Raw genomic sequence first — 16657 nt, 5'->3', positions numbered from 1 at the left:
AGAGCGGTTACTTTCTACACAGGGTTGTACAATCTCCTCCTCTGAGCAGATGTAGTGCCTTGAACACAGCATAGAACAGCACACTTCTGCCAAGTGCCTGGAGCGTTTCCAGAGCAGCAGAAGAATGGAGAGGCAGGGCTGTACTTAATGTGCTTCACAAGATACGCTTTAGTCTCCTTGACTTACATGTCCGATAGTATTTTTTCTTTCTCATTATAATGTTGTCTCTGTTAAGTGAACGTTTTCCTACCTCCTTCCTGGACAACCTCTTCTAGAATCATAGATTTTTTGGGGGGTTGTTGGGCATGTTTTGGTTTCTTGTTTTTGGGGGTTTGTTTGTTTTGGTAGGTGGGGGGTTTTTGTTGGGTTGGTTTTTGGTTCTGCAGTTGTTTTTTGGACCTGAAATACCTTCCCAGATCTCAAATATTTAACATTTTCAGTTTCTTTCTTTTTCACACTTGGTGTTCTTCTGCTGCCAGTCATCCATCTATATGGTGTGTGCTTGGAAGATCTTAACAAAAAGCATACATTAAGTATTCAAATTTGCCATCCCTAAAAGTCAGTTTTCAAGTAAGGCAGTGAAATCTTTTGGAGGAGTATACTGCAGGGAAAGCTTGATATGTGTTTTTGCTGAAGTTTTCTTACTGATTTTTTTTTTTATTATTATTTCTTTGTTCTGAGATTCACTACAGGATCTGCACAAATAAACTGCCCCGATCTTTGCAATTGTAGAAAAGAAATGCAGTTGTAGCAAGCATTCTGATTGTTTTTGTATCAGCTTATTAAACCAGTCGCTCTACGTACTTGAAATTACTTTTGCATATACTTATACTTTTGCATATATTCTATCACTTTCATCAGTGATAGTTTCTCAAATTAACTTGGGGGGGAAATTATGGACATCCATACATTCAGTCTACTTGATTTTTATGGTTACCCTTAATAAATAAGTCTTACCTCAGTGTTTGACAGTCTGGTTGGCTCATCTTTTCATTGAGTCAAGATACTGACAATGAAACTTCTTATAAAGTTCTCACAAAAGACTGTGGTAAAATCAGCCTGTGTTGTTGAGTTTTATTGTCAAGATTTACATTAACAACTGAAGTCCTTATTTTGTTTGCTGCTGCTTTAGTTACTTGGGTAACTTGGAGAGTCTTTGGGCTGCTGGATGCCCAGTGTTTAGCCATGAGATGTTCTTGTCTTAGCAGTTACGTGCCTAAGAAAACTCCCTCCCCTGCCACCCACACCCACCCAGGTATTTGAAACATTTCAGAAGCTTGTTGCTTAATCTTCTCCTCATATGCTTGTTGAATTGAGCTCACCAGAGCTTGTTACAGAAAGCTAAGGCCTGGGTGGAGGAGGAGATGCTGCACCAGAGATTGTCTTCCTTCCCCTGGGAGTAAGTGTAGTGGGCTAAGTGGTTTGAGGCAGCCAGGAGTTTTGGTCTTTCTTTTTGGTGCTGGAATACCATGAGTTCTCTATATTTACTCTTTGTGTCCTTAATTTAAGTAGTAGGTGAGCATGACTTCTTCTGCAGAAGCTGTAAAATGTGAGAAATTAAAATGTAATGACAGACCAAGTCTTTTTCCCCAATTTGCATTGCCTTTTTGAATTAAAATGGCAAAGCTGTATATGTCATTCCTGGTTTCTAGTGTTTATTTGCTGGGTTGTAAGCAATGGTACATTTCATGGCACACAGCTATTGGGTATGTCCTGAAGTTTTAACTATTTTAACCTTGATTTTTATTATATGTAATAGCAGCTTTTTAGTAAGAAGGTGAATGTTACTATATTATCCAGCTTGGGCCTGCTGTAGCAGTTTACTAAATGTTGGAGTCATGCTAACTTCTATATTTTTGTATGTGTTTACATATTTTAGCAACACTAGAAGGTTTATGCCAATATTTTGGGGTTTGTTATACCTGCAGATTTCGTACCACTAGTAGTTCACTATTAGGATGATGTTCTAGAGATGGTGGATTATTTGTATTACGAATCATCTGTTTCTTTTTGAAGCCAAGACTCTGTAGGGAATCCAAATAGCTGATTTCAGGCCACTCAAAAACAGCTTTCAGAATGGTCAGCCAGGCATAGATACTTTCCATTTAATGCACTATTATTGAAGCACGCTGCAGGGCCCAACAGCTCACACCAGCTTCTGAGGGTAAAGCAAATTAAAGAGAATTATTGATGCACTGCCAAATGTTTGATGCTTAATAACAAAACCATCATTCTGTCTGCTCTTATAGCCAATATAAAGATGTCTTTCTGGAAAGTGATCAGCCCCAATGTGATTAAATACAAAATCTAAATATTAACACTATATTGAGCCTGTGTATGTGTTGTATTTTACACCAGTTTATAATATTGTGGAAGATAATTATAACTGAAATGTATAAGTTAAGTCATCAGCCTGTTTTTAAGCTGGTGTGGACATACACTAAAGGTAAATCTGATGAAGCAGGTACTCTTTAGTTTCCAAGACCTCATCTCTTTATAACTTAGAAATATCTAAGTTCCACTGCATTGTTTGCTGTTAAAATCTTTGATGGTCTTGGTGTGTTCGATTTAGTAATTCACTTACCTTGAAAATTCTGCACCTCTATTCTAAGTGTAATACCTAGTAAAAGTGACCTTCCATATAAAATTATAGATCTTTCTGCATATACTTTAGTAGGAAGGCTTTGTTTTGGTGGTATCGGGTTTTTTTTGCTTGCTTGTGGGTTTTTTTTCTGTTGTTTTTTGTTGTTTTTTTTTTTTAACCTTTGTGTTAAGCAGCAATGTTGGAAACTCACTATGGATTTCCTATGTTTCTTTTCTCTGTGAGTGAATATTGCAATATAGAAGAACTCGTGTTTCTGGAGGACAGTTTGTATTTTGAACAGTTTCTATGAATGCAATATTAGGACTTGTGGTACAGAATTCTTATAAATTAAAGTATATATTGCAGCTTTAATTCTACTGCACCATTATTTCCTTTGGTTTCCAAGTTAAAAAAACAACAGCTGGTTTGAATAAATCTTTGTGCTTCCAAACAGAGAACGATTTCTCACTGGTGGGGTGTTTGTAGAGGTGCTTTGCTAGAGAGACAGTTGAGGGAATTACAGTTCTTTCTTTCAAAACATCCATGAGCGGTACTCTCATTCCTAACTGTGAGCTGCTGATTTCTCTGCGTCTGGCGATTCCTGTAATGTGTGCTAAATGTTAGTCTTCAGAGAGTTAACTTAGATTGTATTGCTACTGTGCCTTTGGTAAGCAAAATAACTTGGTACTATAACAAATTTGGAGGTTCATAAATGAACTATAAATGAAACTGGAAACAAGCAGGAGGATTTCATTCCATCCCTGCCACTTCGCCTGGAAAAAAGATAGGTCTGAAAGCGTTGTCTTTGGATAAAATAAAAAGTGGAAGTGATTCGGAAAGGTTGTTGATGGCTCTCCTCAGGAGACCCATTTTGTTAGCCTGTCAGAAAAGGTTGTGGGATGCCTACTGATGAGGCCCCACTAAAAGCAGGCACGGCTGTTGTCAGTGTTCCTTTGCAGCACAAGGTGGTCTAGATTTGTTGTTACCCAGCTCCTTAGTAGCTGAGTTCAACGTAGAACATTGATTGCTTTTCTTGTACCTGTTTTGGTCCGTCATACAAGTCACCAATATCCCAACCCTTGGGGTAGGACGCCTAGCTTAGATGGTCTCCCAAGTTCCTTTCTGATTCTGCTTCCTATGAATATTCCCACGTCTTAAGACTGTGTGCAAGTGTCACGAGAGGAGTAGTTTAACTGGGGAGAATCAATCCTGTATTACGAAATACTTAACAATAAGGTGAATGTAGTGCTGTACGTAGGGGACGTAGGAGGTAAAAAGGCCTTCTTAAGTGAACTTGTGAGGAAAAAAGCTTGCAGAATAAGAAGTAAAAAGGTACCTATCAAAGACAGATTTCATTTCTCATCTGTAGTGTGCCCTGGCAGGTAACCTGAGGGACTTCAAAAGATGTGATTGATCTCAAGCAAGCAGAACACTCATTTGGTACTCCCAGCTTCAAATACACAGCCGAAAGAGTTTATTACCTTTGAGATGGAAGGTATTGCACAAGGGTTGAGGAAGAGTTAAGATGATTTGACACAAAAGAAGATTAGTGTTAGATCCTGTAAATTCAAGCTATATGTATATATATTTATACATGTATGTATGTAGCTCTGCAACTCCTGTAACCATCACGTAAAAACAAAATTCGGAAATGCAGTAGCTTGGGTTTGTGCTAGCTCTTCCTCAGACAACATGAAGGCCCTACTTAGAAAAAGGGACACTGAGTATTTTCAGAAATTATTTTTATAGGATTTGAGTTTTGGAAATTTGATTTTCTTCCAGATCATAATTTTTCAGGCTGTTTTAGTCCTCTGTTCGGCATTTGAATTGTTTCAAGTGGTGCCTTATATTATGAAGTGAGCATTTAGGATAATTATCAGTATTGTTCAAATCCTAGTGGACGCGTTTTTGGAGAGCCAAGCCTGTAGACTTAAAATATAAGTATTTGTTTGGTGGTGGTATGAATTATGACCCTGGAAGACTAAGACAGTGGACAGAGTTAATGGCGGGGTGATACCTGACCCCTGTAAATATTGCTGGTCCTTCAGTGGAAGGACCTTCTTAGCTACATTGTGGCTGGGAGCCTACCTCAATATAGTGTGTCTGGTGTGGTTTTTCAACATATTCTTCATTGTACATTTAATCTTAATTTAGTGACAACAGACTTGATATTCTCAGTGATGTGATCTGATATACTAGCTGAACTCTTTGGATGGTGTGTTGTGGTGTTAACCTAGAACAGTGGACTCTGAAGCCTTCTGGGAATCAAGTCACAGGCTTTCTTGAAGCTGTAGCTTGGGTAATGTGTGTACACACCATGTGAAAAGCCTGACACATCCTCCCAAAATGGGTTTTGGCATTCCTTTGAGTAGAGGAACACAACGCTCAGACAACAAAGAAATGGCTGACAGTGCAAGAGATATGATAAAGATATGGATCACAAGTGATAGTTCACAAAGCATGGTTTCTTGGAGGATCTTGCTGAGAAGACAATGTAGGAGACTTGGAAAACAAGGGTGTAAATGTCAGGCTTCATGTAAAAGTTTCAAAACAACAAAGCTGCTGTCTCATCCTAGTTGTAAGAAGCAGCTTTGCTTTCTCTTCAGTAGTTCAGGAGAAGTATCAATACAGTGCATCTATGAAGAGAACAGAGTGACTGTGAAGACACTCCTGTTGCAGTTTGTAGAACAAATAATAGAAAATAGTCTGGGCAGTTTGGAAATGGTTGTATGCCAACAGGAATACATGCAAAACAAGGACAGAATTGTCTGAATTCAAGTCATTGCTCTGCTTGAAATTTTGGATTTGTAGAAGACAAGAAGATGATCAAGTATGTCAGTAGCTTCCTATCATAACTAGTATGAAACCATGCTGGTAACATAGACAGTAGGTTTGTGATTTAATGATTAATTGGGCAAAATACAGACTCAAGGTTTGTTCCTTTTGGTACCTTACTACCTGAAGAAAATGTGAAGTTGTAGCTGTGAGATTTATTTATTTATTTATTTATTTGTTCCCACCCCCCCACCTTTAGGTGGGTTACCCTTATCTGTTTCAAATACCTCTTTTCATCAGAAAATGGGCAGTGAGAATGTCTGGAAATATTTTTAAATTTAATTTAGGATTTACTATAACTAATGCGATCTATGAATGAGTTTAAACAATATTCCATGTATTTGCATTGTGTATTTCCAATTTTAAAAGGAATATAATTTTGTAGTTGCTCTGCTTATGCTAACTCTACCTGTATCAAATGCCAGGGCTTAATGAAGCATTTAATGTTTACTCTATTTGACTTTTGAATGAATTCAAACAATTTTTCATGTACTTGCATTTTATATTTTGTAAAAAGATGGTTTTCAAATACTTACTTGTGTAGGACTGTCATCTCTCTGTGTTAGTTCAAATACCAGTGTTCATGGAATCTCAATGTAATTTGTAAAGAGCATGCAAGTTCTGACTTATGAAATAATGTTTGAATTCTGTCTTGGCAACGGGCATTTTATTACCATTAATTTTTTTATGCAACTTCAGCAGTTGATGAAGATCCACATCCCTAGGGACTGCTATCTCCATCTTGGAGAACCTTCAAGACCCCCTGAATGCCCATTCTGCAACCCATGCATCCTCCTATAATTGTGGAAATAACCTGAAGGAAAAGTCCATGTTGTGAGATAAAAAAGTGTAGTTTTGGTGTTCTCTTGCTGTGGAGTTGTGTAATAGTAACTGTCTTTAATCTCAACGTGTTTCTACAAAACCTTCATATGTAGTGCTCCTTCTCTCTTACTAGACCCTGGTCAAGTTTTGATAGACTGACATACCGGCAGACCAAAGGTTCTTGCATCAACAGGAGAGAAGGGCAGCAAATGCCTGGTTTGCTGTCATTTGTCTTCCACCAAGCAAATACAAAGCGATTCCTTCCACCATACTTGCTGCCTTTTTGCAGGCAGCTCTTAGGCACTTTAACTAAAAAGTGGTGGAATTTAAAGCAAGAAAACAGTATTGATGTAATAGTTGTGAACGTTGAATATAGTGGCATCTTCCCTTGAGAAATTTGTATTAACTTGAAATAAAAGTACTCTGAGGACATAAAATGTCTTGCCCTTAATTTTAGCTGGCATTAGTGCATTAAGAAACTCTTCTGGGATATTTAGGAAACAAGTCAAGTCCTTTCTTAGTCAAAATTGATAGGCTGAATTCTGTGATATTTTATAGTGATGCAAAGCTTGTTAAGAACTGGGCTTAGCTGGTGAAGCTTTTAAGCTTACTGGTTTGAGGGATGTTAGAGAACATTTTTGGTGGCGTAGACCTGGTTCTTACTCCTTTGCTGGGCACATTTTGCTTTCAGTTCTCAGACTTAAGTTGTGCAGCTGGTACAAAGATTGTTTTCAGTAACTAAAGCTGCAAGAGATCAGTACTGTTTTAGCAGCAGTTACAACTACTGATGGTTTCACTGAGAGTTCTCCAGGCAGCAGGGAATTCAGATTTTTTTGTTATCTCTTAGAAGTCTGAAAGAGATGGAGAGCTTTTGGTGCTGGAGGACAGTTATGGGCGCAGTTCCATAGGGGAATGACTTATTTCCAGCTGCACAGGGTTTTAATTCTGGTTTGTGACTGAGGGGTGTATGTTAGCTGCCCAGTATCAGCAGTTTGGCCATGACAACTACCTCTAAATAATAGTTTTCACAGGACTTCTGTCTCCATTCTCTTTAAAAAAGAGTAGGTGTAAAATATAAAGCAAATCTGCTTCATGGTAAATATGTAATTGAGAAGAAAGGACATTCTTGTCAGAAAGGAATAGTTTTTATGTCGTTCAGTACTGTGCCAGATAAACTGATGGCCCCTCATTTGGTTGCCTTCCTGCTGTGGGCTCATTCAGGTCACCTGAAGTGTACCCTTTGACTTCTCTAAGGAGTCGGTGAAAAGTAACAGGACACACATTCAGCCCACACTTTCAATGCCTTCCTCTCTCTGTTGACTGGATGAAACTTCTCTGTCCCCAAAGGAGAAATTGGTCTGAAGTTCACCATCTCTCCCTTTCCTTGAAAGAGAAAGGGAGAAGGGGAAGCAGGGTGGGTGAGGTTGACTGGAATGACTCACCTCAAAGGATTAAGCAGCTCTGCAAAGTGGGCAGACTGCTCGTATTTAGGGATTTTGTTGGATTTAGGTACAAACATGACTGAGGTTTGGGTAAATGACATTCCACTCTATTATAGAGGACACCCAGTTTTCACAGGGGCTGTGAGATTTGTTTGTTTGTAGATACGTTTCCAGGGAGGAGTGAACAAGAGGGCATAATTAAACAAAGAAAAAGGAAAGTGCTTGTGGAAATCTACTTGGTATTACATGCTTTGTCTGTATTGTTTGATTTTACTCTTGTTTTCCTAAGAATCCACAGTGTATCTGGTTACCTTGTTTCTCGAGTCCTCCCTTGTAAAATCTCCTTGAAGCTTTTTGCTGAACTTCAACCACATCTGAAAGAGGGAAGAGCATTCAAAATTATTAAGTACTTACAAACTTTGATGAAAGCAGTTGCAGGATGTTGGAGATGCACAAAACCAATTTCTGCACTGTAGCAAAGGTTGCTGTAAAAACTCACATTCCTGGGAAACTGGGCTTTATTGCTTCTGCTTGGCTTTATTCTTTGTCGCTCTTCTAATTCTACTGTAAAACCCCTTTCCATATTTGTAAATCTTGTGAATAAATAACTTAGAGTTAAATAACTGACCTGTTATATAAAGGTGAAAATAGCTAGTGCTCTTATGTTAGATGAATGCAAATACATGTTACTTTGTTGTATGAAGCTCTGTGCGGTCCAAGGCTAGAAGAAAGCTGGTCTGCATGTATAGATGTGAATGAAGAGCTGTCTTGAAGAAAATGCTGACACTGGTTGACCAGAGAGGTGTTTGCCTTAATGTAGAAACCTGAAATTGGGTGTTTGTTCAAAACCTGAACAGCTCAGAACTGTAATAGCAATCTTCTGGCCTTCATAGGCTTCAAGAAATGTTTTGCACAGGGTTCACATGCTCTAAAATTTAAGACATGACAATTACATTTCCAGCGCTGTAACTGAGACAAAAATCATAGTGAGTTCAAAGAAAAACAGGGGATGATTTATTTCATTAAAATTTTCTCATGTGGATTAATTAACTGAGATCTGGCAGGCTTTTTAAGATTCACATGTTCTTGTTATGCTCTTAAATTGACCTTCCTAGTTGTTTTTAGGAAGTGTACTAAATGAGTATAGCTGACCAAGTCGAGTCTTTACTTAACCCAGATTTTGGTCATGATTTTTTTATGAAGATCAGTACATGTGAGAAATACTGTAGCTGCTGTCTGTTCTGTCTCCTGTGGCAGTGTTTAGGGGTTTGTTTTTTTTGTTTTAAAGTTTGTTTTTGTTTAAAGATGTGGAACTACTGGTTCAGAGATTCCACTTACATGCACACGGACACATGTATAAGATACCATGTTCAATTTATTTCTGTATTTGTAGGGTTTTGGTTTTATGTTCTTAATTTCTTTTTAGCGGACATAGCTCAGAGATACAGGATAAGCAAATACCCAACCCTTAAACTCTTCCGGAATGGAATGATGATGAAGAGAGAATACAGGGGCCAGAGATCTGTGACAGCAATAGCAGATTATATCAGGCAGCAGAAGAGTAACCCTGTTCGGGAGGTCCAGGATTTGGAAGAAATTAGTTCTCTTGATGTAAGTCTTTCAATTTTATTCCTTCTAAATATATTCTTATTCTTTTTTTTTTCTTTTGAATGTTAAACTGGTGAAACATAATGTATTCAGAGTACATATATACTACTTTTTTTTTTTCTATTCAGAAACTGAGTGGAAAACTGGATCATTTCCAGTATTACAAATTATTCCAATATAATCACTTCCAACTGCATTTGTTTTGTTACAATAACTCCACTACCAAATTACTTATTTTACTTTTCATCATTTGAAAAGAAACATATGTTGTATTTGACAAGATACTTCTAATATTCCTCACTGGAAAAATATTCACAAGGATGCTTCTGAATATTGAAAAGGCAGAAAAGAAATAACTTCTCCACAGTTATCGACTGTTGAATTAATGGCACCTCTGCATTTAATATCCTTAGGGAGTAATGATAGTTTTTGATAATTTGAGGTAAGTTATAATTTAACCTTTATTTTTACAGCGCAACAGAAGAAATATTGTTGGGTACTTTGAGCAAAAGGACTCTGACAATTACAGAACCTTTGAAAGAGTAGCGAATATTTTGCATGATGATTGTGTATTCCTGTCTGCCTTTGGGTAAGTTTTAAAATTTGTTGATTGCAAGACTTCATTAATGAAATTATGTTAATGAGTTGTGTATAATTTAATTGAATAGCCTTCTTTAATACATTCAGTGTGGCATAACTGAAGAGACTAGACCTTAACATATAAATACACTGAGAAAAGGATAGGAGAAAACTCTTCCTAGCCTTAATGTTTGCTGTGGAATCCAGCTTCATTTTTTGCTTCCTTTTTCTTTTTTTCACTCTCTGTCAGTACAGTTTAAATGTAATTGGAGGGGGGGGGTGGTTAGAGGGGGATGCTAGACAGTTGTGTCCCAAAAACCTGCTTCTTTGGAAGGAGAGAGGAACAAGTAGAGAGGAGTTTGAAAACTTTTTGGCAAAAATCTTGTTAGCTTTGCAGAGTGAGTAACTCTCTTTTTGCAACATCTTAATTTTTTTTTTTTCTTTAAAATATGACCATTTTTGGTAGGGGTTTTTTCCTTCCTTTTTTTCTGAAAAGAATGATTCAGTAGTTGTGTTTTCATTTCCTTTTGATGTTGGGAGAGAGGACCTTGTTCCAAAGTGCCTGATTTCTGTGCCTGGGTCTGTTTCGTGCCAGTTCTGTGTCACTCCACAGGGTAACGATTTAGAAAGGAAATTGCATTGATGAGATACATAGTGTGAGTCTAGAAGAACAACCTACAGAAATTCAAATTTCTCCTTGTTATACAGATTTACAGCGATATTTTTAAAATGTTAAAAGATCTTCACTGAAAGAAGAATAAATTGGGTGTGAGTGATTCCCTTTTTAAGTAGCATAATAAAATGCAATTATAGATTCATTCTGCAATGTTTAATGCGCTAGCACCACCCAATTTAAAGTGATTGGGCATTAATGTGAATGCAATGGTTTGCAGTCTACCCACAGTTACAAGATCAGGAATTTGCATGGGTTATACTAGCTTTTATACTGTATACAGTTGTCCTAAGAGTTTTTTGAATTGGATGTAGTGAAGAATAGCACAGAAACTGAGAGGATGTATCAAGGTAGAAAATGTTTCATCTCTTTGAACAGAATTTGGTGTCAGTCACTGGTTACCCTTCCAAAATGTCTCCTAAAAAAAGTTTGGGGGTGGAGGAGAGTATTTGTAGTGTGCAGGAGTACATGTGGCTTTCCTTCAGTTCCCAATTAGGTATCCTATGACTGTGTAAGCAGCCTTGGCCATGAGAGAATAATCAAATCTTGTAAATCTGTGGTCTGTAGGTTTGTCAGTCTTATCCCTAAAGAGTGGCCATTCTCTCAAATGTTTTCTGATGAGTGCATCCATGCTTGTTCTCAGGGCAGCCAGTCTGAGTTGTTATTAGAGTTTTAAATGATTTTTTTTGCCCCCTCCTGTGACCTTTCATTGTTTTCAGGTTTTTTTTTTAAAAAATCATTAGCAAGATAACAATACTTTTAAGATCCTCTCTCCTGTTGTTTGAGTCTGTCTTTGGTTTGCTATTTGTCAACTTCAGATAATGAGAAATAGTCTCCCACCACTCGGTGTTAGCATTTGGTTGTTGGATGCTGTTCTTGAAGTAGTAACTATGGGCTTTTTTTTTCTTTAGATATAAGCAATAAGCAAACATAATGGAACAGATCAGAGTTTGATTATTTGTAACTTGCCCATGTAACTACAGATTGCACAGCAGGTTTATCGTTATTCTCTTCTCCAGACTCCCATTCCCTTTCTAGCTTGTAGCTGTTAGTGTTTTAAAGTGCTGCCTTCCAGACAGCGACCTTGGAAACTAAATGTTTTCATCTCTGAGTGGCTGTGGCTCTCAAGCTTTCTAAAAAACTACATGTGAAAAGACTTCCAAGAGAGATACTGGCTATATAAGTGTTTTCTATTCAGATTATATATAGCAAAATGTTTCGTGGGGAGCTGGCATGATCAGTCGAACTCTTCTGACTGAGCATCCTAACAGCCCCTGGAAGGGATTCCTGGTTTTGCTCTGGACAGAGTTCAACAGGTATATGGTTTGAGGTATATGGTAACACAAGCTGTCGTGTTCAAACTTCTAGTAAGCTAAAATAAACTCAAAACAATCAATTTGACAGGAAAACATTAATTACTTTGCTAACTTCTGTCATGGCAGAACTGTTCCATGCTATGCCAAAATAATTCTGGCTTTGCATAGTTGTAATAGCTTATTTTTAAACTGTATTAGTGGTACTTAGTTGCAGATCATCTTGGTGCTTAAAACTATTCTTAAATCAACTGATCCTTACAGTTTTGTTAAGATCTGAGGTGACCACAGACCAAGATTAATGAGAGACTTATAAGCAGAAGGAGATAGGAGGGATACTGATGAAGAGATTATTAGAGGTAGATTTTAGAAGCAGAACTAGAGAGGGATAAATCTGAAATGTTTGTAGACATAGAAGGGCCTTGTGCCATCAAGCCATAGCATAGGAAGCCAAATGCATAAAACCAAAACAAACAGCTTAAAAGTACTTTTATCTTAAGAGGCTATGATGAACTGTAGGTAACTCATGAAAGAGAGTGACAAATCTAGGAACTGTTTTAGTTTTATGTTAGCAAGCAAATGGGGAAGGGGGGGCCTGCTTCGAAGAGGTTCATCTTCTATGTTACTGCTTCAAGAAGAGACAAAATGCAAACTGAAGTGTTTCCATTTTGGTAGTTGTTTTAAAAAGGTGTATCTTCAGGTGTTTGGAATTTTCACATCATGTCCCCACTTTGAGTTACCTAAAACAAATCTGTCACAACTGCAGCTACTGAAGTGGAAGAACACAGAAGACGACCTTTTGGGTTCCACCACAGGCTTACCCTAGAGCATATATTTCATTATAGATTATTATCAGCTTACCAAGCAGTGATTGAGCAGGTGGCTTCTATGTCTTCGCTTTCTTCTTATTCAGTGAAGGGTTGTTTGGGGTGCGAGTGGTTTACCTCAGTGATGACGGTCACAAAGAAGCCTAATTTCACGTTATGGGAGCAGTCATCATATCTGGAATACAAAAACACATTTTAAACTGCTTGTCTCTAAACTGTTGCAAATACTGATAGGTGTAACATACTATGCAAGATGTCTTTTGTGTGTGGTCAGAAAAGTATAATTGGATCAAATGAAGTAAATAAAACGTAGGTACTTTTGGGTAAGCCTTATGATGTCTTTTTTTTGGCCCTCTAAATTGTTCAGACCCCTGGAAGATTTACCTCGAGTTGCAGTGAAATAAATTGAGATATTTTTACTTCTCTTTTTTCCTCCCCCTTACATCTCTCAATCAGTCTTCACCAATGCTTGTATTAAGTCCACAGAAGAGGTGCTATAATTGAAGAAGCTGGAACACTTGGCTAATGTTTCCCAGAGGCTGACATGCTTTCTTTTTAGCCTATGCTAAAAGGAAAAGAAATAGGTAGTTCATTTTACTCTTTTGTGACGTATGCAGCCAGTCAGCTCTGTCTTGCCAGCATGAGTTACATTGGAACGGCAAGGCATGGGAGAGAAGGGGAGAGGAGGCCTCTTTCAATATCTGAAGGTGGTGAAAGGATTTATTTTTGTTGTGAACTTTCTTTCGTTATTTTTTCGATCTCCTGTGTTGAATGCCAAACTGTCCCCATTTGTTTGAATAAGAGATGATAATTTTTGGGGTGCAAGCTAGCAGCTTTCAGGGTGCTCTGTTGTGACTGGGAGTAAGGAACCACAAAATACTCCAGAGGCAGGGGAGGAACTTGCAAAGGTGACATAGTAAACTGAATACCAAGGAGGAGCTACATGTGTTCTCCAGGTATACACATACCATATCATCAGTGGTCAGAAACTGCATGCTGTGTCTTGTGCTCTCTAGATCTGTTTCGAGGGTAAAATGGACAGTGTGGCCTTATTCGTTATCCATTTTCTCATTGCTTGTGCTGGTGGAGCACCTCAAAGCCCTTCTTTATCAAGGTAGATAAGATGTAAATTTCTAGAGTAAACAGTGGAACAGGAAGAGTAAATGCAAACGAGAATCCACCTTTCTCTCCTTCCTTAAGCATAGTTTTGGGTGTGTTTTTTTTATTTATTTTACATGATTATATTAATTCATTAACATTTTCCTCTGATGGTCTCTTTGCAAAATTGTCCCAGCATTCATCGCTTGCACTTCAATGCCTTTAGTCCACACTTCTAATCTTAGGGATACGTCTTGCTGACTCCCTTAATGCCCTCTTGTCTAGCCAGGCCAAGTTTCTGTGGAGTCACTTTACAGTTTACTTTGAAGATCAAGGATTTTAATTCTCAAATTTTGAAGGAAAAGAAGAAGTAAAGAAAGGATAGGAAATGAAAACATGATTTTTGGTATCTCAGTTATTTTATTGGTCTGTACCAAGACATGCTTACTGGTTGGTTTGTTGTAGGGCTATTTCAAAAGCAGAGAGATTTAGCGGAGACAATGTAATCTACAAGCCACCAGGGGTAAGTGTAACTATGTATTTTATTCTGCTTATTGTCATTATATGTGAATATGAACAAATTGAGACTGTATTAGGATCATTCAGCGGGTTACTGTATCTCAAATCTTAATTTTATTTCATCACTAAATAGTGTGAGAAATAGGAACATAGGAACTGGTGTTTCTGAGTCAGTGAAAAAGATCCAGATCTCATTTGTTGCCAGTTAAGTGCACAAAACCTAAATCTGTCATTTTAAATGTCAATGTCCAGAATTTTTTTTTTCTTAAACACAGTCAACTCATCATGTGTATAGATACTTTGTATTCTGTAGAAGTCTTAAAAATCTGTGTTCAACAGCTAGTGCGCTTCGTGTTTTTTGAAGCAAGTGACAATTACTAAGTATTTTTCTGTCATTTCTGTTATTTGCATGTCTTAGCCCACAAGGGTTAAGAGCTGTTCTCTTAATTTAAAAAGAAAAAAAGGAATTAGTAAAATTAACTGTATGTTAACGAACTCTAATAAACGTAGTTTTACTTGAGGAAAAATTCAGTACAGAAGAAAATCTGCAAGAATTGCTTTTTAGAAACATAATTAATATCTGAAAATCTGCTCCTTTCTCAAATGTAATGTATAAAAAGAGTTGCTTACAAAAGAGAGATAAATAAAAAAAGACCGGGGGGAGGTGTGTGAATTTCAAACTTTTGTCTGCAAAAATATGATTTATTAGGTTACCTAATTTATATGGCATTTCTGAATTAAGGTGTGCTTAATCGTGGCCACAGCTTGCGAAGTCATGCTTCACTTCATGTTAACCAAAATTGTAATTACATTAAAAGATGGCAGCACTGAATTCTGAGTTAAAACTACTAGCAAATTAAGGAAAACTATTATTTATTCATATCTCTTTGGCAAAGCAAATGTAAAATACCAGTTCGAAGTCCTGTAGGACATTAGGAAGTTTTTTTTGGTGGTCTTTGTAACTCTCAGTATGAAGGAGCTTAATATTTGCATTTCGTTTATATCTAAATGGGTTTTTTAAGTATGGAGATACTATTTCTCAACCTAACAGAAGTCTAAAAAAGTCTAAAAAGCCTTTATTTGAAGCATCCCTGATTTGGAAACAAAGTATCTTTTAAATTCTTATTAAGTTGTCTTAAAAAGTGGAGTTAACTGCATAAATGATCCTATATAATACTTATTTTCCTCTTGTACTTTTGTAACATAGTTAGTACAAATGTTGCATGCATAAGGGTTGAATATTAGTATAAGATTGGCTTTCAATATCTATATGGATATTATTACTTTATGTCAGATAGGTAATCTTCTTTGTAGGTAGCAATGTCATTTTTACTGTTTCTCAACTAGTATATTTTTCTTTTCAACAGGAAAATGCTCCAGATATGGTATATTTAGGCTCGCTAACCAATTTTGATTTAATTTATGCATGGACACAAGATAAATGTGTACCGCTAGTTCGAGAAATTACGTTTGAAAATGGAGAGGTAAGAATTTTTTCTACCATTCTACTTTTGGGGTTTCTTTCTCAAACCCAAAATGTCTCTTTCAAGGTCTCTAGTCCATGCCAAAGAACTTTATGCATTTTTTTGCGTTTGGCAGAAAATAGCTGTCAGATAATGTCTTTTTGTTCTTTTGGAGCTTTTTGGTTAGACTTGAAATTCACTGGAGGCAGATTTGTAATAGTTCCGTACACTACCGAAGAGGTTATAGTCATGCATATAGATCATGCAAGAAGTGTCTGGTGATTTGTGGAGTGTGGACACTTGGATGCTAAGAGTATGCGTGTGTAAGAATGTGTGTGTCTAAGTACATATGGGTGTGTAACACCTTGGGTAGGTTATATTATTCATCTGAAGTAAGTACATATTATTTGTACAGATGTTATGACTAAACGTTGATTTAAGATCCAGACATAAATGTTATTTATGTGCTTTTTGCATCTATTATGACCTTGAAAAAATGCTTCTAGTCAGGGTAGAAAATACTCATGTCAGCATGTCCATCAGAGTTTGAAAGAGTAAAGTAGTTGTGAACTATCCTTTAGTTATAATCAGCTTTTAAAATTTAATGTTAAAGTAAGTAGTAGAAAAAACGTTATTGTATTAACCACTTCAGAGCATTATCTAATAAATAAGTACATTAAATGGTAGCCAACCACCTGTGGAATCACCATTCTTCTGGGAATTGTAATAAAAAAACATGTGATGATTTATTTTTTTTTGGTCGTCAATCTGTGTCTAAACACTGGTACCTTCTTAATCTTTTTAGCTCCCCATGTTTTTTTTTTCCCTTGGGTTTCTTCTTTTAGCTGTAATTCATAAGATGGAATTTGGGGGTTTGCTTTTAAACATCTCTTC

The 16657-nt window shown here is 37.0% G+C and overlaps 1 protein-coding gene across 1 annotated transcript in view; it reads left to right on the top strand.

The window, feature by feature from the left end:
* Positions 1–15784, top strand: part of LOC104166588 (endoplasmic reticulum resident protein 44-like) — a gene marked incomplete at both ends in the record, with an annotated part of 22722 nt that extends 6938 nt beyond the window's left edge. The window contains 4 exons of the mRNA XM_009706574.1: positions 9110–9294; positions 9765–9880; positions 14247–14304; positions 15668–15784. Coding sequence (XP_009704876.1) covers positions 9110–9294; positions 9765–9880; positions 14247–14304; positions 15668–15784 — 476 coding nt within the window. The remainder of the gene's footprint in view (positions 1–9109; positions 9295–9764; positions 9881–14246; positions 14305–15667) is intronic.
* Positions 15785–16657: the final 873 nt, after the last annotated feature.

Source organism: Cariama cristata, unplaced genomic scaffold (genome assembly GCF_000690535.1).
Source record: "Cariama cristata isolate BGI_N322 unplaced genomic scaffold, ASM69053v1 scaffold13588, whole genome shotgun sequence".
NCBI classification, from domain to species: domain Eukaryota; kingdom Metazoa; phylum Chordata; class Aves; order Cariamiformes; family Cariamidae; genus Cariama; species Cariama cristata.
This window is presented reverse-complemented; position numbering and strand designations above follow the sequence as displayed.